A 24,992-nucleotide genomic window follows, 5' to 3' on the forward strand; every position below is an offset into this window, starting at 1 on the left:
ATGATAAAACCCCGTCACTAATTAAATGGACACGAGACGTCCTATTCTTAATAGATTTGTCGCTAATTTGAAGTAATTTTGCCAAGCTCCTTTAAATAAACCGTCCAATAAATTTTAATTATAATTCATATTTGGATTAAATTATTTCGTTGAAAATTATACCGATAAATTCTTGGAATTTGCAACGTATGTGGAGTTCCCTATAAATACAAATGCGATGTAGATGTATATAGCAGTAAAATTGCGCCATAGATTAGATCCTACATTGGGATCGGACTAGTTGCAATTCATCATTATTATTCCAGACAATTTATCAAGCGGTTGGCTCGCCGCGCCCGACCGGATCGCACATTCTAACGAGATGGTGAATTTTCACCGAATAATTTGCGAACCGACGAATCACGTATTGGAATCGGGAATGAGGTCGGAATTGAGATAGAAGACCCGAACATTGTGAAATAAAAGGAGCTTGCTTTGAAAAGATTTGCGATGAAAGATAATAGATATAATAATTAATGAGCTGTGAAATGTAGCCCTGCTTAATTTTTTTCTAAGAAACACATAAAATCTTCACCAAATTAGGTTCGCATGACTTTTCCTGTCGTCACTCGACCGCCTACAGACAGAGGGTCGATGCGATTACGGGAGCTTATTACTGCGACTTTATCATATTTCAATTTACGATCACCACCCGGACTTATCGAGTAGAAAATCGGGGGGCAACCAATACGCAGATATAAATCAGAAATGAGACGTCTCATTACGGGACTAATATATGACGCACAGAACAGACAATTTAACAGAATATTCTTACAATATTTCCTTATAGATGGAGCAGTACCATGTTAATTATTTAAAATTTAATACAGTGGATAAAATTCATAAGCTAAGAAAGTTAGCCGCTAATATTACATAGGAATTTTAAGCTGAACATTGGCATTAGATAAGTCGGCGGGCAAGAAAATGCTTGGTCGGAGGGAATAAGAAAACGGTCCTAGTTGTTAAGTCTTGCACAGTTTCTGTCGCTATCTCGTGGATAAGAAGCCTAATCACCAGTCGTCGTGTCTGTATCGGGCCGAGCGAAGCGCGCGAGTATTCCCCAGGGTACTCTTTTGGGACCAGTTTTCTTTTTTGGTTTACATTACACTGTAAGTGTGCCGAATTCTTTTGTTGCCGCCTCCGCTTTTTGTACAGATTTGTGTGATTTGTATTGTGTTTACTTGTGTAAGTATCGTTTTAACGGGATAAATAGCGTAATTTGACATGAAATGCTCAATATTGGATAAGTCTATGTCTAAGTGAGTATCTAAAGAGCGCATTAGTATTTTCATATGCAAAATATTTTTAAAAGATTTTAAATCTACAGAATAAAATAAAGCCACACCCAATAAAACTACAGACTAATAAATTCCCCTTTCTCCGCGAACAGAAGAAAGTGCAAAGCTATTAATAAAGGGACTTATGAAGTTATGGAAACTTCCTCAGTGTAACTGCAAACCGAGCCGTTCCGAAGTCGTGCACCAATAAACTTGTAGTTGGAAAACTATTTGTAATATAAATTTATAGTTTAGCGTTAACAGTAGTTTTCTTTATTTTTTGAACAGTTAGTTATAAGACCGATACGCTTAATTAATTAAAATTGAAACAGTGATTGCTGATAAGGATAAATAAGCGTGTAATAAAGGTAGTCTTGTAAGATATCTAGATAAGTATCAAAACAAAAAAGGTAATAGAGATATCAGACGTAAAAGGAATTTATTTGGCGAGAAGAGGCGGGCGGGTGGCGGCGCGGCGTGTCTAATGAGACAATTTAATAGCCGTGATTCCCTCACACCGGCGTTCACAAGACCGAAAATCACCGGAAAACTGCAGCCGATAGAAACCCAGTATTTAGTAATGTGGTTTTAATTTAAAATTAAGGTAACAATTTCTGAATCAGTGTTTTGGTTAAAGATTTGTAATCGTGATTATTCAATAGTGTCTTCAATGTTCAATTAATACCCCTTCTTCCTAATCTTCCCAATCCCCGATTTCCAAACAACTCTTAAATTCCTAACCCCCAAAGGCCGGCAACACATATTTAGGATTTCAGGTAACCATTGGTGGTGGCGATTGTTTACCAGAAGGTGATCCGTATGCTCGTTTACCGGCTTATAACATAAAAAAAATATTTGACGATCAGTCGTAAATGTATTGAAACTGACAAGGTAGTATCTATTCTACAACTTAAAGCAAAATCCAAACATTTTATCACGTCCATTGGAAGCAGAATAACAACCCTACTACTTCAATTCATTAAATTATTCCACTACCATATTTTTCATCTTGCTACAAGTACATTCATAGCCAAAATATGTCTCCATCAAACCGGCAGCACAAGAGGGTCATATCGAATTGGGAATCGATTTTGTCGCACCCGAAATAGGGTGTAAAGATCCCATTGTAATATAGATGTTGGCCATATGTCGAGGACCGGACTTTTTGCCCCTTTACTGTATTTGTCATTTAAAAAGAAGGTTGGATATCGATTTTCAATTAATCGAAATCAAATTATACGATCAATTTAACTATGAATTGATATCTTGGCTAATTTTAAACTACTCGTACGTTGTATATCGATTTGCTAAAACCAATTCTTGAGTAATTTAAATATCAGTTGATTAACAAATTCAACTAACAATTTTAAAATTGATGGTTCTGGATCTGAATTCATATTTCACACTACAAATAAATATATTATAAGAAATTAATTAGAGAACTCATAACAACCCTACAACAGTTCAACACTCTCACGCTTCTTTCAAACAAAGTACACGCTCAATTCACTAACCAAACGTTTTAAAATATCGCCTAATCCTTTAATAGTTATTCCAGTCACAATATGTTGAACACAACAAACCGATTTGACGATTAAACCCCTCTTACACGGTTTTAAACTCAAGCACGACAAAACATCTTAATCATTACGGTTCATAAAATTCTTAAGTGATTGCGTAGGGGCGGTATGCGTGGGCATGAATTGATTTGGTCAAGTTCATCTTCTAAAGTACCTGGCTAGTAAACGGTAGTACTTATAGCCGTAGCCAATATAGGGGTGCCTTCAAAATTATTTTAAGTGTAATTTGATTGTTTTTTTAATTCATTTTTGTAGCTGTGTTTTTGGTTGAAATTGGATTTGGTTTTTGAAGGTTAGTTGATGTTATTTGTTGATTTAATAAATTAATTTGAAAGTTTGGTGAAAATGTTACTTCAAATGTATATAAAACTTCGTGAGACATACTAAATTAAATATAATTAATTGAACGTATTAGAGTATGTAAAATTTGATCATGACCATGAAAGATATTGGCTCATTATATCGATCTAAATACCAGGTTAAACCTAAAATCTACGACAATTATGTGTTTATTATGTTTTTCCAAAAATGTCCTATATAAAACAAAAATTTATTGAAAAAATGTCCATAGCTTACAACAGTATCGCATAAGTTAATAGTAGAGTCGGCCGGGCACGCGGGCAGAGATAATGAAATTGTGTACAGAAGCGCAACGAGCCGCGAGCGTGTCTCGGCCAAAAATCCACTTAACAAATTGCTGCTGATTCGTAGGGTTCTGGATTGTTGCCTGCTTTTACCGTTACGTCAATTATTCGTCGTGTTATCGATACAGGAACGGTTTAGAGCGCTGTTGCGAGCTTTGTTTCCGATTCTGTAGTGATGCGATATGGGGCTTTTTATCGATGAATCGATTATGGATGTGTGAAATCGATTTGTGCATATTTTTGTAGATTGTGTAAGACAATGTTACGATTTCTGTTCCCAAATAAAATAATAACAAAGCAAACTAATCCACCATTAAAGACTACTCTAATAAAAATTACACTAAACGTCTGCAAAAAGTATGCCACTCATAAAATAACTTTTATGATAAAACGTCCATTTGCTAAGTAAAAAGACTACGATGACGCATGCATAAAATAATTAAACCATCAGAATACGTATCATTTCGCTGGCAGCGACACAATGCAAAAAGTGAAAAAGAAAAAAAATACAAATTGCAAAAAACACGACTGTAATGAATTCGGTGTTGGGCGTTTCGCACGCAATTGCACAATTTCAATTATCGCATTAGTTCGCGAGTGTACCGTGGGCGAGGCACGGTACATGAATGGCTGATGGATATTGCTGTGTGTACTACTGACTTGTGACACTGATAGTACTTGACGTTTGACGTTAACTCGTGTTAATTGTATGTGGTTTTAAGTGGCCAGTACTATTTAATTACGGCCAAAATCTACTGCCCTCATATTTTATACCAAAAAACCAATCATTTTTATCAGTTTAATAATTCCAATTGATATAAAAGTAGAACCACGTTACCAGTAATTTGAAATTGTCACAACATCACGATTAACTTAGGTCATTAATGAAACCAAATTAAGGTCTAAAATCAAATTCTCACGCACTCATAAACGACAATAAATATTCATAAAATCCTTTTGTCAGCGAAATTCGAGCCTAATAATGAACAACGCAAAATCGACTTTAATTTAGATACATCAAACGATGAAAAATCACAAGTTTTATTTGTGGTGAGAGAGAATTTCCACGATCAACTTCATGCGCCGAAAACCAAAGGAAAGTTGGCACAAAGGCAACCGTTAATTTTTTTTTTTGTTGCCAAGGTAGAAAAAAAAATGGAATCGAGCGAATTACAAAACCGACGTTTGGTGTTTAGGGTTGGCAAAGATGAATTTGAAACCTGTGTTTTACTTGATGAATTTCACACGTGGAGATGCATTATATGTAGCTCTAGCATCTAATCTAGAAAACAAGTTGACTTATATTTCTCCTCTGATTTGAATATTCGACAATTGTGTTCACGTAAAATCTTGTTTCTTTATAATATGTAATATCTAATGATCTTAAACTTACAAGTATTCATTACCGTACTGATTTACGTCCTCAATAGGAAAACCATTATCATCAACCCTAAACTTCAAATATCGAACGTCGTACCGAATGAGAGACGCCTATCTCTATTGAATTCCCGAAAAAGGCCGAAAAATAAAAAATAGGGAACGCCTCGCGACCCCTGGTATCAATAGTGGTCGCAGCTCTATTGAAATTTTCGATATTTGTCAGCCTGATTAGCTGGCGCTCCTCCCGACACTATTCTACATCAGAAGGCTGAATGGCTCAGCGTGAGATCGATGTGAGCTCAATTTTGTGCAGCTTTTGTTTTTACAGAGTTGTTTGTGAACCCCCGATTGAAGGATGCCGAAATACCTTTTATCTATTGAATTTTGGTATTGCCAAATTTTTCGTGGTGCATTAAAAGTGTGATTAATTGGCCTTGTATTTTTAATTTAGGGATTGTTCATCTTGCGTATTGTTTTGATATTTCCATAACGACTTTTTTCTTGCTAAGTTAAAGGTTGGATTTAAAGATTTTAATTGGCTTCATAAAGAAAAAGGTTCTCAATTCTACATGTAGTATTCTATCTAATTTATATCCACTTATTCTGTACCTTCTATAACAAAACTTCACTTCCACCAAACACATTTCATATGCCAACGAAAGGCAAAAACAAACACATCAACAAGGTCGACCAAAGAGCTTTCAATAAAATTTGTGAACAAAAACTCCGCAATAGATATCTGGCAGCGACGTGCGCAATAAAAATAGGTACAATGCAAACTGAGAGAGCCTCAAAAGTTTTCTGTATCGCGAAAATGCATTTGCCTCGGGAAAGTTCGAGATTGCCGTCATTGTCGGCTGATGAATCGCTACCAATTGTGGAATACGGAATTTTAACAAACGCGTCTCTATTGTTTTAGTGTTCATTGAACTTCGCGATTTGTTTCTGTTTTCGTTTGCAGCTCTTGTTTAGGCTTTTTTGTTTAATTGAGGATAGTGATATATGTAATATTGAACGTTTGGTAAATGATTAATATATTTGGGTGGAATCACACATTTCACAGACTTTTTTTCCATATTCTCTTTTCAAAAATATATTATTTTGTTTTATGAAAAACTTGTGACTTACCGATCGATGATAACAGGATCCGAAGGCGTTTCGTTTCTGTTACCACAACTCTTCTTGTCACAACACCGACTGTAAACAAATTCTGGTATTAATATCTAGTGTTTGGTTGAAACTCTCACCAACACCATACTTAATTGATAAGAAACCTTATTTTTAATGCAATAAATCACATTTTTCTGAATCATCCAATACTACATAATCTTCAAACTTATATTTACGTACGAAATAACATCAGAGAGTACAATAAATTCTCAATATCGGGACACATTAGGGCGATCCCCTGTATTTTTAGCCGAGTAAAGGGATACCTGTACCGAATGGGGATGAAAATCAATAAATTGCTAGTAAAAGTACCGAAGGGTTTAGATGCAATGTGTCACTCATAACATCCATATTTGTAACGGTTACAAATATGAATTTTGTGTTCTAATCTTCTATGGAATTATTTTGTACGCATGTCATTGGCGTGTACCAAAACTACTGAACCGATTTTGATAGTACTTTATGTACTAATTTATTTATAAGTTATTAGCATGTTTCAAGTTTACTAAACAAGTATCTGGTATCAAATCTACAGTAATACACAAAGACCTTTATTTGCTATAAACTATTTTAAAGACTTTTCGTATCAAAACTGATCTTTTATCCCTCAAAGTTCAAAAACTAGGCAACAAAAAAGAAACTTTGAAAACGCCGGTCATATCCACGCTAAACAAACAATACGCTGCACGCGCCCTACCGGGACTCCTTGACGCAAAGGGCAAAGACATTGAAAGGACAGACTCCCTAGAGACTCCTCCCCTGAAGACGTGCGACAGGAACACACATATCCAGCAAAAAGAGACAGCAACACACAGTCTAAGGTGGAATAAAATTTTAATTGCTCACACTGACGCGGTGTAGTATCGCCATACACACTTACATTGATAGAATGGCGAGACACAGTACGTTTACGAGCGGAAAAACCACCCCAAACAAATGGTTAAATTAATAAGGATGCTCGTTTCTTTGTTCGCCCGCTCGTAATTAGGAAGTTACAAGATGCCTTCGCGTAAAACTGTTGTTACTTGTTTACATTTCAAATGCTTGTACAGTTTTATTTGGATTAGCTTAATATTCGTAGACCCGATATTAAATGAAACTTTCATTTTGTGTTGAAACTTACTTATGTTTAGAAACTTCCAGAAATAATCCACCTTTATATATACAAAGGAAATTGTCATAAAGTTATGAGGAATTGTAAAAGTATTAACACAGTCCTGCCTATCATGTATGGTATGGCCCACAAAAGCCTGCCATTTTAAAGAAACATGACCGTGCAATAATATTTTGGGAGTCAATATTTATGACAAATGACTGTCGCGACCGTTTCTACGAAATGCGTAACGTCTTTTTTTAAATGTAGAATTCGAATAAAATTGCTGACGTCTTATGTGCCAGTAACAATATTCGTCGTACACGATGAATATCGATAAATATTACAATATGGTTGATTATTTTAAATATCGAACTATTTTTAAACACACTAGAAGAGATCAACCGCAAAACCATAAAGTACTATTATGAACAATATTAAAGTTTAGGAAGGTCTCTCCTTCGACTAACGGTGAAAATGAAATAATATAAAATATTATAATATGATGAAAAATATTTTAATATGGTTAAATATATGCTTACCTGCACATAACTTCATGTGTTAGTAGAACCCTGCACATTTCTGGATTTTTATCTTGTCCTTCGTATACAATAGGCTGAAACAAAAACGCACCATTAATATTTTCACACAATAATAGAACTTATGACTCAGAAATAAATCATAAATTAGTAACATAAGATAATGATACAAAATTAATTAAAAATGGAGATAAGATAAAATGACTCGTCTTCATCAAGTTATTACTTTGGCTAATTCATGCACCCTCGCATGCATAATTATTGCATTTTATTATCTAAACCAAAAACTTATTTGCATAATTCCCGCATTGAATTCACGAAGCTGATAACATTTTTAAAATCGGTAAGTACCCGCCTACTCTATTAACATAACGTCACGGCATTTTTTCTTTCATTGGATAGACAGTAGTGTAAAATAATGACAGATTCCATTGAGATTATGATAACTCCCGAAACTAATCTGAAATGTCAACTTTAAATGTATATTGTTTATTGTAGTATTTTTAATGTTATAATTTATTTTTGTTAAAGTTTTTTTAACTGTAATTTGGTTTTTAATAAATAAATATAACTTAAACGAATGTAAACCTACTGTATACCTATAATAAGGACCATAGAAAAAGCTAGGTCCTTATTGTTAAAATAAAAAAAAGAAGACATCTGAACTCATGACTACAGATGTCCTGAATATACTAAAATATACTACTCAAAAGTTAATTACTCTGAAAACAAGAACTTACAAAATGTTTCTTATTTTTTCATCTGGTAATACCGACCCCGACACGTGTACAGTGTGTTTATCTATTAATATCTAATTACTGGTAACCCCAATACATATGGGGTACAAAAGATTGTTAAACGTTATACAGAATAAGTAATTAGTTTCATGGGAATTGCATTTTCGATTAACAATTATTAACTATTAGGCAAAAAATCTGATTCAAATATTATTTATTGTTGTGTTTTTGATAAATAATTTACTTATAAATATAAGTACCAGAGTTTAGAACAAAATCAATTTGCTTAAAAGCTAAATACTTATCCGAAAAAAAAAAGTAATATGTAATTATGTACTTTCAAAAATTTTGTATATTTTTCGCCAAAAGCACCAACAATTTGTACAACTATTACTTACAAATACAACACACAAACCCCCTAAATCCTAAATAGATTTTTTCATCCCTGACAAAATATTTAATTGAATATGAAACAGGGGTATTATCGTCTTTTGTGCCATGGATTTATAAGGACTTTGCTTTGTATATTGTAATAGGTATCTAAGGGTCATACAAAAGTATTTAGGAACATCAAAATAGCTTAGGGGTCGTATTTTCTGCATTCGGCTTAAGTAAGGGCCCGGGATCAGGTGTTGTTGTAAATCAAATAGATTTTCCTACCATTCTGTTGTGCAGTTGGTATAATCAATAATCTTAATGACTGAATGATGCTGATAAATTACTTAGCATACATACTTATGTAATGAAACAAATAAATGGTTTTTTTAAAAATGTAAATAACATTTTATGATTTACTATAATAGAAATTCGATTTTTCAAGTGATTGCATAAAAGCACTTTAGGTTAGTCTTTTTGTGATAAGTACGTTTAGGTTTGTATACACAGAACTCCTATATATAACTTTACTAACAAAGGAATGACATAACTACGCATATATAGTTTACATAAACAAATTAAGAAGAAACGTATTAGCATTATTATAGTTTTACCAAATGACTATAACTCCCATACTTAGAGTCATTTAATGATTACTTAACCCAGTCCTTAGTAATGGTTTTCGGAACAAAATCGTTACTAAGAAATAGTTTAAGTAATCATTAAATGTCTCTGAGAACGGCAGTAAGAAGAACACTCTTATGTAACGTTTAAACTAGTACAAAAACCACTAGAATGGATAGTGGTGTGAACTAACATTTTTCAAGTTCACTCCTTGAATTGGGAGAATCCCCCAGGATGTCTGGGGTTGTCGCCGCACTGGGCATAGTCCGTCGCCTGGGATTCAATCTCTGGGGAATTAGTGTGGACTTAAAAAAATAGATAATAGTGCTGCCAGTGTTGTACAGGATGTTGTATTTGGTCATTAATTATGTACGAGTAGTGAGCTTCTGTGATGGTTTTGTTTGTTATTGCTGAGGCATTTTGGAAGGTATGAAATGTTATGTGGTTTATAATTGAAAGTGTGTAATCATACACTTCCTAGAATAACGTAAAGTTACTTTACTTAGAGGAACATTTTGCATCTATGTCGTCATAAGTTATGATGCATTTTGAATTACGTATATTGCACTGAGCCAAGAACTTATCAAAACACGTGGCATACAGTACAAAATGCTGCACAATTTCGATTTACCATTAATCCATTAATCAATGCTAATCAAAATTGTATTACATTTAATACAATCTAAACTAGATTGAATAAAACAGATTGAAACAAAGGAGGTAATCGTCTAAAATGTCACGTAACATTATCTTAATAAGTCCGTACTCCGTACAAATCGAGTGACACGCAAAAGAGTCGTTCACAAAAATGGCGATGAAAAGATGTTCGATGTAATAGTGAGCTGCGGTCGATTTAATTGTATTAAAACGTTAGGCTGTGGGCACACGGGCAATCAGCTAATGCCGTGCGGTGCATGCGAACGGGACACGCAACTCTTGTTTTGGTAAGATACAAAGAATTGTCGTTTAAGTGCAAATTATGTCAAGAATCTAAGTACTCTATGCAAATAGCTAATATCTAATATATAAAATTCTCGTGTCACAGTTTTCGTTGCCATACTCCTCCGAAACGGCTTGACCGATTTTGATGTTTTTTTTGTGTTTATCCGGTATCTATGAGAATCGACCAACATCTATTTTCATCCCCCTAAATGTTAGGGGTAGTACAACCCTAAATTTTTTAACTTTCCGCAGACGAATTCGCGGGCAGAGCTAGTAAAATATATTCTTCGAAGTTTAGTTACATTTACTTGACTGTACAGTTAGCGTGGTGATTGGCCAACTGCATGCCGTATAACGTGACGCAGGTTCAATTCTTGTGAAACAATTCTTTGTGTGATCCACAGATTGTTGTATCGGGTCTGGGTGTCATGTGTATATGAAAGTGTATGTTTGTAAACGCATCCACGATACAGGAGAAAATCGTAATATGGGGCAACGTTTTTATTTTAATTTGAATTGTTTTGGTGTTGGAACTAAGATTAACAGTGTTACATAAAAATGTGAAGTTACTCTATTAATCCAAGCGAAATTTTACACCGAACTAAGCATACAAGTAAGCAGCCGGATTATTTGTGTTCCCATACTAAATCACTATCATATCAATATCTAAAACATCAATCTGCCCACCCTATGTTTGAGTATAGTCTTAAGATACTGACTCATAGTTCGCCGAATGAGATTGGAGTAAATCCCATAGAACGCTCCATGGTCTGAATGGAGAGGCGTGTGTGGCGCACGTGGCGTCATGATTATGTTTATTTAACGATGTTCAAACAACATATTAATTTAGTTGCCTTTTGTTCACGAAATGACTTTCGGAAGCTGGTTTACGAGGTATTTTGAGGCATTTTTATTGATAACATTTTGCTAGAAATTGTTAGAGATTGATATAAAGTGAATTGGAGTACGTGATCTACACTTATCCCTCACTCTTTTCTACTAATCTATAACGAATACCATTCAGAAAACTTATAAATATCTATAATAATGTATATGTATAATAAGCAAACATTACAAGTAAAGACTGAATCAAAGCTTGAAGAGAAATTATCTAATTATAAAAATTCTATATTATATTAACTCACTTGATCGATTATTATTATTGCCACTTATAAATGTCTATGAAAATGCGCAAAAATCTTAAATAATTTCTATCTCAGTATAAGAAATGGTCATGAAAAACACAAGAAAATAAATTGTATAGAACTGCGACTGCAGTAATAATAAAAATATCTAGAGTAAACTATTCTGGCGAGGCTGCCAGGCGACTTTGCTTCTTGCGTAAATCATTGTGCTTGTTGTCTTTTTTACTATTTTTACTACCACTTACATCTACAATATAAGGCATATATTTGCATGAACGTAATGGTAGAACATTTCTATAACAGTTTACCTGATAGCTGATGATGTGATTACAAATTATCATAACTGATAAAAAAATTGTAACTTACGATTGAATTAACATTTTGTTAAACTGTTTTTTGTACAAATAATTGTAATTACACGAATTCCTGCACGATTACATTAAAGATATTATAAATGTGAAAATTTGTTGGTTTGGATGTTTTTCCGTCTGAATCTACTATACAAATTTTGTTGAAAATTGATATACAGACAGGGTATGAACTGACATGGGGGGTAGGATTCTTTTTATCCCACGAAGACGCGGGCGATGTCGCTGGCAGAAGCTACTAAGTTTCTGGCTATGTATCAACATCAGTGTTTTGCACGAACCAACCAGAGCCATCCACAGCTATCCATAAACCAATAACATTACGCTTTCTACCGTCTTTACAACAGCACATAATAAGTAAATTAAAGAGTTATTTTTTATTATTCTACTTAAAAACTATCTCTAACACAAACAACATAGAGAACACTGATAAAAATTGTGCCAGTACAAGACAATTTCGCAGTCTCTGTGCGTTGTCGCTCATGTAAATCACGCGAGATGCCACGATGCAAGCACGTCTCGAGTCCACAGCACACTTTATTTGTTACTCGCTCATAAAACAACAGTATCGTACTTATGTTTGTGATAGAATATAATTTATTTCACGTTATATTATTGTGTGATTTGTTATGTTGATGTAAATAGAAATATTTTTTTAATTTTGCATGGTAGGGATGAAAAGTATTTTTGTATTGAGGTTAAAGTTAATCACGTTATTAAAATGTGTTAAAAATGTCCATGTCGAATATGTTCACAGTGTAATACTACCATCATCTGTGGTATAAAATGTTTATTGCCTGTCAAGTTCAATGAGAATCACGGTTGGTGTGGTGGCTGGGCAGTCAGTACGGAGCAACTCTTTGATCCACAAAAAATTACACACACATTGTAAAAATGTTACACAAGAGAGAATTTTTTGAAGAAAATAAAACTTTTGAAGATAAATATAGTAAAAAATACAAAAATTAATAAACTGAACAGTACATACATATTTATAGATTCACAACTGAACAATAAAGAAAAAAGTATACGTTCATAACCATCAAAACTATATGTCCCATACTTTCTAAACTACATAAACAAACACACATACATATAAGCAAAACACGTTGTGTCTCCACACAATAACGGGTTACGATACCGAAGAAGGCTGCAGTAATAATTTCAAACAACCCTCTTGACAAGAGGCTTGGTATTAAGGTGCGGTGCAATTTAAATTAACCCTTACGTTTGATTTATTAAAGCGTTACTTGACAATATCGAATATAATTAACGCTGTATGTGAGTATGTGGTAGGATCTTAGTAAATGTAAGGAAGATCCTTACAAAACATGTTTTAGTATTTTAGATTTATCAAGATTAATGATTATGTTTTTCGGCTTACTCACATAATTATTTGACGAAGAACTGGACTAGTGTCGCTGAATGCCGAATGCTGTTCATGAGTATGAGCATGGCTTGAAATGTTCATTGTTACATGTTTTTTTTTTTTTTGTTATTTAAAGTTAAGTCAAAGTTGAGGATCAAGCTTAGTGATCTGTTAATGACAATGTCTTCAAGCCTTTGTCTATCAGTCAGTAGACGAAAATGAGCTGATGACAATGATAAGAATGATTTCATAGAAGTTGTTTTAGTGCTCGGTCACATTCCTGTAGGATAAAAAGCTTATGTGTTATTCTAGGCCACAATCTATCCGAGTACCTAATCTCATCCCGATCCTTTCAGCTGTTTTGACGTGATTGAGTAACAAACAAACACTTAATCTCACAAACTTTCGCATTTGTAATATTAAGTAAAATAATATGTTCAAAGAACTACAAAGCTGTTTTTTTTTCATAATAATATATCCAAGCCAAAAAAAACTAGCCATTATAACAAAACCGTGTATCTTATATACCGCATACGATTCCGTAATTCTTAGTTAACAACGTTGGGCCTAAGTTAATTATGTTCTCAACATAAATCTTTGGTAATTGGCCTCCTGTTACACAACACTAACATAGGACGTGTTGAAATTATATATGTGAGGTGTTGAAGTTTCATCATGCTTTACTTAACTATGTTATTTGTTGCTGTTTATAATTGCTGTTGATTGTTTAAGATATTTTGTAGTGTATTCGATGATATAAGATATTAAAAAGTAATGTTCATTCAATCAGTGAAATGAATGAAAAAAATTATAAACCTGCGTCATGCTTAAAAACGTGATAAACAAACTAAGGAAGATTTAGAACTCTTAATGCATTACTCAGAGTCATTTAATATTTACTTAACCCAGTCTATACCAATGATTTTCACTATAAAATCGTTACTAAAGAATAGTTTAAGTTCTAATTAAACATCTTTGAGTATGGCAGTTAAATGTTTTTTTTGTTTGCGAAGTACAGATTAACAGATGTTGTATTATTATTTTCAAAATTAGCCTTGATATGTCTATCTTATCCTATAACTTCTCACATTTATTTTATTACCGAACACAATAGTATCAGAACCCTACAACATTTCTCAAATAACAAACGGATTAACACCTACGAACAGCTGATCAAACCCTTCACGTCGATCAAAATCTTTCAACACGACACTCCCCATTCATTTTATCTAAATTCTAAACTAAAAATAAAATAAAATTGTAACACGAGATAACGATAATGATTGTGCGCAAACGCAATGCAATTTAGTTGACCAGGGGGCGTGGGGATTAGGGTCTAATCAGACGGCGCGCGATGACAATCAGCCGCGTGCGCATCACGCGTACGTCACGTGGCAACATGGCGTACTTTTGGGTGAAACGTTTTAGGAATAATGTGACATCTGTGTTGGGAACTTTCTCTCAAAAACTTTACACTGAATAGAACTGTAATAAAAAATGTCTTACCTGTTTCGTCACCGAGTCGATAAGTCGAACGAATATGTCTTGTTCTTGTCGGATACCTGTGTAAGATGAAAACCAGTTAATATAAAAAAATTATTGCAAAAAAACCAAGAGAAGAAAGTACTGTAAAGTCCAACTTCCAACAAAAAGTATGTTCTCGTTCTTTAAGAATAAAAAGAAAAGTTTATCAGAACAAAAACATTGGAAATAATTGCATTGCTAACATACTGGTACCGTCTCTAACATGTTGTGTTTATATTAAGATCGTTCTAATTCTCGCTCCTATAAAACAGTAACATTTACACATAGTAGCAATAAAGATCGTAGCAAGCTACGAGCTACGGGCTACGGGCTACGAGCGTAGCGACGTAGCAGCAGACATTGCACAATTTGTTAACCTCCTAGAATTGCCTCTATGCTTGCTACTCTCCTTTTAGAGTTCCGTATTCCAAATGGTTTGTATTAACTTTACTTTTGAATCACATTTTTTAAACATGATGTGATTATAGAAAAGTCACACCAACAAAATAACCAAGTAGGTAGATAAATACTCTTATATATTTTTTTAGTCATAAAATAACTGAAAAAGTATATAAAATTAAAATCATGTTTAATAGTGCATCTTTATGCACTATTAATTAATTAATTAATTAATTAATTATTTATTTAGTAGACATTTAATAAGGTGACTTTTCACCTTATTAAATGTCTACATAGAATAATTTAAATATAATCAAGTGTCAAGTTACCATAGTTAAATCAATTATTATCATAATATCATTGTTTCCTAAAATTATTTTTCTTAAACTAAACATCAACTCATCCCTCCAATAACGTAGTCTAAGAGCTTCAGTGCTATCGTCATTCATAGTCCAGGAGCTCGCTATTCTGTGCCAATTTTCCATTATCCCTGGTCTAGCGGCAAGACGGCAAATATTTACAATGCGACCACCCTGTATAGTCTGTGTTGTCACCGACGACTGTTGAATACGAGATTGAGCTTTACATTTGATTTATACCTTCTTGCTATGGAATAATGGCTATAGTTGCTTGTATAAATATTTGTATGATATAGTTTTACAAAGACGGTGATATGGTTCGATGTGATGTTTAATCAAACATTTTAATTTTATCACCCAATTGACGCATACTAAGTCGTTATCCATCATTAATAAATGACTTATTAATAAATTACTACAAAAAATATTTTACTGACCCAAAGTTGAATGCCATATCCAACCTTTAGTTAAAATCATACCAACATACTGATCAAAATATTAGTCACAAAACCATAACTAAAAATCTAATTCAATTATTAACTAACTCCTAAGCTTGCAGTACTATGCTACTTCGATCTTAGAAGCTTGAATAGCTATTGACGACAATAGCATGCATGACAGTGCCACAATGCCCAAGTCGGGCAATATTTGCTTAACTCCCGACTGCAGGGTGATAATGCTTTGCGCATCGCTGTATTGACGGTCTAACTGTACCTAATATAGGATGCTTTTGGTAACGTCCTTTGGTTTACTAAGGTGTTTATGTAATATTAGGTACATCAGAATTCGATATGATAGGATTTGTTTTATGTGAAGTGTCGATTACAAAAGTGAAAATTGTTATGTTTGTTCAACTCCAGATTGTAGCTGTGATTATGTCTTCCACATCATAGTATTGACGGTCGAGACGATACAGACTATAAATACTTAATATAGAATATGCGTTTGGAAACGTAGCTGGTTAAGATAGGATAGGATTAGAAGGTGATTTTTCACTTTTGAAGTTGTTAGTAAACATTTTAGTTGGTCTACCTATATGGTTGCAGACTGTTATCACAAGCCAATATAGGATTTGAATGAGGTATTATTGTAACTATAAAAAAGTTTTGTCATTTCACCTTTAAGACTCTGGTCCAAAAATATTCTTCAATACGTACTCCAACTAACCACCCATCACTAAAGAGAATTTTAGCTACAGCAGGGAGTACCTTACAACCACAACCTAATATAAATTTATAAACCCAGCAAACAGCTTAGTCGACACAATTTTCCTCAAGCTATAACACAAACGGGGGGATTTGTCCAGAGAAATATCTTCAACCTCGTCATGGAGTAACCCCAAAACTGAGGAAGATAGTCACTTACCATTTGCATAAAGTAATTGAAGCCTGTACTGGATGCCATTGTTCGTCTTTTGCCCTTCAACTTCCTGTAACAAAATGTTATGGTTAATGGTAGAGTCCTATGTATAAAAAGTCAAGTTTTAGTAGTAGCTGGTACCTTTGATTGTGTCAAAGTTGAGAAGTGAGCAGATTACTTACGTACGTGATTTTGTATAAGTTATGATTTTTATTTATCTAGTATTGTACCCCAAAATGCAAACTAAAAAACATAGGTACTATAAATATTGATTAGACTTATTGTACAAAAAAAAAAAAAAATATGACTGAGAACTAATATAAATAGAATTAAAAAAAACCAAACGCAAGTTATGTGGGTTAAAAACTGCTCTGTTAAAAGTAGGCAGGGCCTTTACGGTTTGCCTGAGTCATCTTGGAGGGGTACTCCTGTACCGTCAGATGCACTTCAATGCTTATTTTTCTAATACACAGTTTGATTTTAAAATCACGTTCTATTTACTATTAATACTAATGGATACACACATTATTTTAGTTGGCTACAATCTACATTCTGTAATTTTCATAACTTGTGTTATTAAAAGTTTAGACTCCAATATATTAAGAATTCATTTTAAGTTACACACACTTCATTCTAAGTTATTCATGATAGCACACGTTTAAACCTTGGTGGTTTTTGGTTTCTATTGAATATGCATTACCCTTTATTAATTGTAAAAATCATAAATAAATAAAAAGAAAGTTATTTTACTATGTACATATAATGGCAAATATACGACCATTTACCCTACTCTTTAATCCTAAAAATAAATGTAATAAAACTGTTTCACTGAAAACCAATATTGAATTCAAAAAAGCCTAGAGTGGAAATACTTAACAGTATGATATAAAGTGCGGGCCGCATTCAGTAAAACACGAGCATGAATGTTTACTATATGAATAATTAACACGAAGCCAACAAACAAGACGTGTGAACGCGCCAACGCCCTCTGTCGACAGACAGTGGTTTTAAATAAAATATTTATTTTTATTTATTGTTTTTTTTTTAATTTGTTAATTTATTCCGTGTTGCATCTAATGAGATCCAAATGTTTATTTCTTCAACTTATGCAAATGACAACTATATGACACTTGGAATCACCTTTTAAGCAAAGTTATGCTTGTATTAATTAGATTCGCTCTTCCAGTTTACGGTACCTATACATAAAGATGACAAATAAAATACGACTAAAAGTAAAACCTTTTAAAATTGAAATTTGTAAATTATTTATAATTCTTTTCATTCAAATGAACTTCAAAAAACGATCTTTAAACCAAAGACAGACTGATGTGTATCGAGAGTTAAATTTTAACACATGCCACCAACACGCATGCGTATTATGTAAATAAGTATTGTGCACACAATAGAAATCATGTCGGACCGATCCTGATTGATGAACTCCAGTGAATTCAGTGATTCGTATCTCGTTTCGAGCATTTCTTGATAAACTAACAATATGACGCCGTATTGAAAGGGGCTAACTAAGTTGATAGTAAGGCAGACGCCGCGTAATCCGCTCAGTATTCTAAATTGTTTCTAAGTAAATATTTTTTGTATGCTTGTTTTAAGTAGGAATTCTAATTAACGTGCTTTCACTGCGCACATTATTTTAAATACAAATTCTAATTAAAGGACTTTAACTGTATATAATAGGGTTGCAGCAAACACACTGCAGTATTAATTATTATTATTGTATCACAATTAGAACAAAATATACCTACTTACATTTAAACAATAAATGGCTGTGACATACGGACGGACAGACAGACATGACGAATCTATAAAAGTTCCGTGTTTTGCCATTTGGCTACGGAACCCTAACAAGGTAATGAAGTTTTAATACTTTACCTGATCTTTCTCAATAAATCCGATGAAGGCGGTGCGTTCGATTTCCACTGGTTGTCCCGCTCTATCATAGAGCGCGACCACGAAATGGAAGAAGTTGCTCTTGCGCAGGTTGCTGGGTGGTTGCTTCTCGAAATGCGCACGACCCACGCCTACGCTACTGTATAGACAAAGGAATTAGGTTAAAAAACAATAAGGTCTATTTTTGCATGCAATTCGTATAAAAATAAAATAAAAAATTGTAAGATGTAGTGATTTTTTTTTTAATTAATAATTATTATTAAACACTGTGAAATATACGAAACGGTATTATTCATAATTATAAAATTAAAGTTAATTAGGTAGAAAACCAACATATCATTTTATTTTGTGACAAAGTTTCACATACAAACACAACAAACAGCTACCAAAATAACCAAAATATTAATTCACCGTGAAGTTTTCAAACAAAAAATGCGGAACCCAAATTCAGAGATCATAAATTACAACATTTCTTCCACAGTTACTTTATTTCCAAACTGCAATTTGTCAATAGACACGTTGCCGCCAAAACTAACCGCGCCATTGTCACCGAGCACAGACTAAACAAAAACTACAGATAAACAATAGAAACAGATTATAATCCTTTAAAAATGATTTATGACTTTTACCGTTACTAGGAATATAGATTTGCAAGTTAACTGTGGTTATTATTACGGTTTACGGTTAACCCTTTCTTTTTCATGTACTGATGACTTAATTTTCTTACAAATAGTAGTGTTAACTTTGTGATTGTTCGGCACGAAGAATTGCGGTGACATTTTTTTTAAAGTTAGTACAATTTGCTATACTTGGAATGTTATGCATTTTGTGATGTGAACCAGTGAATAGGGTAGATGACTAATTTTTATTTTAATGTTCGTCTTGTAGATTATTTTAAAACATTAGACACGTATTTTTTATTTTCTTACGGAAACGAATACTTTCGAAGATATTATATTGATTTGAAATATCGCGTGACGTCATTTCACCTACTTCTAAACTTTGATTCGTTTATCTAAGTATTGTTATCTTATAGGACAAAATAAAAAAATGTCTAATATTTTTTTATTACCTAACTGACGGACTAAATAGATTTTTAATTTTCATACCCCGTCATCATCGATCATCATAAATTAACATCACAGCTGATGAATTCTATAGTTAGAATTTTTATTTATTTTCTAAAGCTATACGTGTCTAACCAAAATTACATGGAAAGTAAGATTAACATTCGGAAGCAATCCGAAAATATCGATAACACTAATGAAGTGACGATGTACGAATAGCACCGCTCGAACACACACATCGATATCGACATGTGTGGCAGTGTGCCTTTTCGAAATTCGAAAATAAGTGCAAATTTTAAATTTGCCATTACATTAGCTCTTATAACTCAGGCGATAAGGTTTATTTTACCAGTAATGATGGTATGTGAATCTGTCGAATGAATGTATCGATAGAGCATTTGAAATGTGTGCAGTTCATCAAATCTTCGGTCTCATTTCTCATTGTTGTTTCCCGTAAATGTGCTTGTGTTTAGGGATGTGCAGCTGTTGTTTGTAATAATTTGTAAAGCTACAAATTTATTTAAATAATCCAGTATTTGCCTAACCTTGGGTATCAAAGTAAATTTGTAACCTACTATTTTGATAGTGTCGTGGAACCATTGATAACCACTGTACTAACCATGTAGTCAGAGTACGGTATTACACACATATGAATATACCGTTATACGAAATCCAAAATTAAAACCTCCATTTTGATTACTTTTAAAACCAATCTGACTAACAACATCCATACACAAACCTAGCCACAACTCAGAGAAACATTCCCTTCCATTATTATTATTCGAAACATACCCGTTTCCTCAAAAACCTCGATACCGCAGTAACATCACTAGAGTACATTACCCACCAGGACCGTATTACGCTATGGTAGCCCATACATCTCTCCCCGCTGCAGAATTTGCGTAAACAAATTGGTTTCGCGATTGCCATTTTATACTCTCGCACGCGACACTCCATTGTTTTATTTATCGTTACCAGTTTCGGCGGCGCGTTCGCGATTAGGTTGCACTGCTTTTTTCGCTTACAGATCGCGAGCGTTTTGTCAATCTTTGGCTATTTTTTTTTTAGAACGGTTTTTTTTTTTCTATGTTTTGGAGTGATCGCTGTTTCTTTGTATTTTTTGTTTTGACGGTTACTGAACTATCAATGTGTAGTAAAAAAATAATCTTGTAACATTATGAAACTTAATTTGAATTAAAATGAAATCAATTGCTACAATTTTATTATAACTTTCGTGAGACATACTAAATTAATTATTATGTTATCGGCTTACTCACGTATGCTGTTTGAATGTGAGGCTCGCACGGTTTCGAAACTAGTCGAGTTCCTCGTCAAACAGCCAACAACATAATAATCGAGTTCCTCGTCAAACATAATTTGAATTAAAACCAAAATAAAATTTAACTCACTCACTATTAAAAAATGACGAACTTCTCATGAACATATTAACTTCAACAATTTGAAAGGAAACTTAAATAATAAATTTGAAACAAATAAAAACCAAATACCACAAAACACTAACCCAATTAAATTCAACTAATCACTCAAACGAACCTCCTTTTATGGAACGCGAACAATTATTATTCGCGTGTACAGCCACTCTTAGACGGATCATTACCTAGTAATGTAATTTATTAAAAACGCTAGTACGCGGGTGCGGCCTAATGATTTACTGCTAAACAAATGAGTCTGTCATCGCCGACGGGTCGGCTATCTGTCAACATTTGTCATCCCAAGACCCGGTGATTGCCCACAATTAGTTTAATTAGTGACTTATTGAGAAATTAATTTGGTAACGTAACCACACCTCTTTTTATTTTAATTAAATAGTGCTGGTTGCTTACATGTTTTTTAGTTTTATTTTGTTATGAATAGTTTTGTCACTGTCCTGTTACTGTTACTGTTCTTATCATCTACCTATTTTAATGCAATGTGATCTCGTGTTTATTAAAGTTAATCTTTAAATTACCTGAAGAGTTTAAAAGAGAAACTTATAAACAACTAAATCTTAAACAGCTACAATTCTAACTCAACCTTAAAAGTAATATTTATGTTTGATTTTTTCTATTCACAGATTTATTTTATAGTTTATTCCTCAATAATCTAAAATACAAAACATAAGCTTGGTCCTAAAGTACAAAAACAACAGTAAACATAATTAATCTAACCACTACTTCAGCACAAAACAAATAAAAACAATTGGAAGTAAACATTTTATAGGAACGCACAGACTAAAACACGACAGATGTCGGAAGGGCGCTCCTCTATGATTCTGTGCAAACACAATACCTCCCTAATTCGCAGTCGGTGCACCAATACGTCACATTATACAGCGCACCAAATGTTTATTGTTGCACAAGTGTATTATATTATCATAAAATGTATGGGCTTGTTAGTTTTTCTTCTAGTAAATTATGAGTTTGAATAAATAATGGTGATAGCATAGAATTTTGGAACAAAATATTGGTTATGAAATTACTAGAGGGTGTTGTTTAGAATTATTCCTTATTGTAATGTGATTTGTGTTTTGTTTTGTGTGTCCATTCTAGGTTGCTTTTTTCTTTAACAGACCGATCGCTTATATAAAGAAAAAAATATTATTAAGAATTATCGGCCACCCTTAGAATAGTCTGATTTACATGCTGACACAAATCAAGTTGAATTAGGTTTTAATTATCTTTTGTGTAGTAGTACAATGGAACTAGCATATACTTGTGTATAAAGGTTCCTAATTAAATAAAGATACAAAAAAAACACGTAAATTACTATTAAAAACAAATACTCTAAATAAATGATGCGGGTACAATCGCAAACTATACTCTGTGACCTGACTGGTTATTGTACGGAAACATTGCCTGCACTGCCCCTGCATCGCTTGCTATGATTTATAGCGCCCTTTGCTTTTATGAATACGCACTTGTTACCGCATGCTTCATTATGGCCGTGCGAAATTTGTACGCCCCTGATTGGATACGTGATAATAGAGCCATTGTACTTATCATGGAAAGGGTACAGGTGATTGGTGTTTTGTAGATAGTTGTCCGTGTCATGCTAATTGGTTTGGTTTGAAAAAAGTATTGTTGGTATATAAGCGTGCTATTTTACTCCGGTGGTCCAAACTTTTTGTGAGTTGGTTAAGAATTGTTTTTCTTTCTAATGTTAAGTTATATTTAATGTTGATTTTGATGTGTTTCTTTTGTCGATTGCGTAATTGTAAATAAATTCAAAAATAAATACATAATATAAAGCTACAATTTTAAACTAATGAAAATAGAAGAAAAAATATCGTGGTTATTTAAGAAGAAATAGTTTCTGCTGCAAACTGCGTACAAGAACTGTAGTCAACTAATCATGAATGAATCTTTTGCTACATCAAGAAGCACATCAAAAGTAAATCCATAGAGTTGCAACTACCGAACGCAGACAAACATATTGATTGACAAGAACCCCACAAAAAGGCGCATTAGGAAACCGAACTTAATCCCTTACAGTTATTTAATGTCAAATAGGGTACGTTTTGCTCCCATTTCGAAGAGCGCTAATACAATTTCGTTTGCTATAATAAGTTTAGTCCGATGCTCTTTTCGGTCACTAACAAGTTTAACAGAGTATCAAATGAGGGTACTTTGTTTGGGTATAACCAACATTTTTATTAGAATTATTTTAGTTTAGCACATGCTATTTGAGGGTTAAGGATTTTAGAGTGGTTTCAATTCTTGATATCTCGGTAATTAATTCTCAACAAAGAAACTAAAATGTAATCCTATAACCTGTCTTTACTCTAGTATCTAATGTATTCTGAGCTAGAGATTTTGATGGAAATATTAAAACTAGCTTTCCATTTCCAACTTCACCCAAAGCACTGGATCCTTCAAGACTGTTTTACTAATTAAACTTTCTCTATAATTACTCTATTCAACAACGCAAATCACATGAAAATCGTTCAGTACTTTATGAGTTCACCGCGAACAGAAAGACCTATTGAAGGACTTACGCCCGAATACTGAAATACTACTCAATTTTAAGTTGTACTAAAAGTGGTTGCTGTGCTCATATCATGTCTGATATGGTATTTTAGTTGGGCAAGGCATGAAATTGATAGCGACACCAACTCAGTTTCTGAGAAGATGTCTTGTTAACATCTATGACTAATGAATAGTCTAACTAAACTAAACGATTTATTTTAGCGTGTTGAAGTTTTTTCGGACATTATGTTTTTATAATTTGATACAAAGTTTCTTAGGATACGTTTACTTTGTACTGTAAGCCGCTCAACTAAAGTAAAAAATAGTACAATATTGGGATGTTCATGTCCATGCCCGACGCCATACAAAGGGGTTGATGTCCTTTATCTGAGGTGACAGGTCCTCGGTAGGCTGAGCGTGGATGCCCCCCGCTAGCTTCTCCTTTTCAACTGCAGGCCGAACACAGTCCGCCTGCAAGCACATCACTATTAAAGTGGGAGTATAATGACCCAGGAACGTGAAGTACAAATGATCCTAGGTTCGTGAAATAGAAATACCCAATTTTACTACTGATTTTAAGTTTACTTAAATATCGTGCTATCTCTGTTATTTTATAAAGAATTGATAGCAACAGAACTAGTTTTGAGAGAGTCTTAAAACTGAGTAGCGTTTGAGTATTCGGACATTAGTTTCATAATATGCTAGGATACTTACTTGGTATTATCAACTAGTGAGGTGGGAGTCATCCATGCCCGAGTGAGGGGTTCTTCCTTTAGTGAGGTGACAGGTCCTCGGGGCTGAGCGTGGATGCCCCCCGCCGCCTCCTGGTGGTGCAGGCCGAACATCAGTCCGCCTGCAAGCACATCACTATTAGTGGGAGTATAATGATCCCAGGATCGTGAAATAGAAATGATCCTATATGTGATGTGTAGCATGTATTATGTTTATGATAATAATTTACAACTTTTACATTACTTGCAAAATGTATTAAATATTCAATGTAAAGTATTGAAACATTAAAAAATATATTCAGTTGTTTTATTATATTTTACCTTTATTTTTATCAAGCAAAATTTTAACAAAACTACAAATATATATTATTTACTTTACATAATATAGTAACTTGAATAAA

The 24,992-nt window shown here is 33.5% G+C and overlaps 1 protein-coding gene across 9 annotated transcripts in view; it reads right to left on the reverse strand.

The window, feature by feature from the left end:
- Window positions 1-24,992, reverse strand: part of LOC118276451 (transcription factor collier) — a 50,913-nt gene that overhangs the window by 22,769 nt on the left and 3,152 nt on the right. For all 9 annotated transcript variants that reach the window (XM_035594769.2, XM_035594768.2, XM_035594766.2 and 6 more), the window contains exons 2-7: window positions 24,575-24,713; window positions 18,811-18,967; window positions 16,930-16,993; window positions 14,789-14,844; window positions 7,726-7,799; window positions 6,049-6,117 (exon numbers count right to left, since the gene is read on the reverse strand). In XM_035594769.2, coding sequence (XP_035450662.1) covers window positions 6,049-6,117; window positions 7,726-7,799; window positions 14,789-14,844; window positions 16,930-16,993; window positions 18,811-18,967; window positions 24,575-24,705 — 551 coding nt within the window. In that variant the 5' untranslated portion in view covers window positions 24,706-24,713. The remainder of the gene's footprint in view (window positions 1-6,048; window positions 6,118-7,725; window positions 7,800-14,788; window positions 14,845-16,929; window positions 16,994-18,810; window positions 18,968-24,574; window positions 24,714-24,992) is intronic.

The sequence above is a fragment of the Spodoptera frugiperda genome, chromosome 31 (genome assembly GCF_023101765.2).
Source record: "Spodoptera frugiperda isolate SF20-4 chromosome 31, AGI-APGP_CSIRO_Sfru_2.0, whole genome shotgun sequence".
Classification (NCBI taxonomy): domain Eukaryota; kingdom Metazoa; phylum Arthropoda; class Insecta; order Lepidoptera; family Noctuidae; genus Spodoptera; species Spodoptera frugiperda.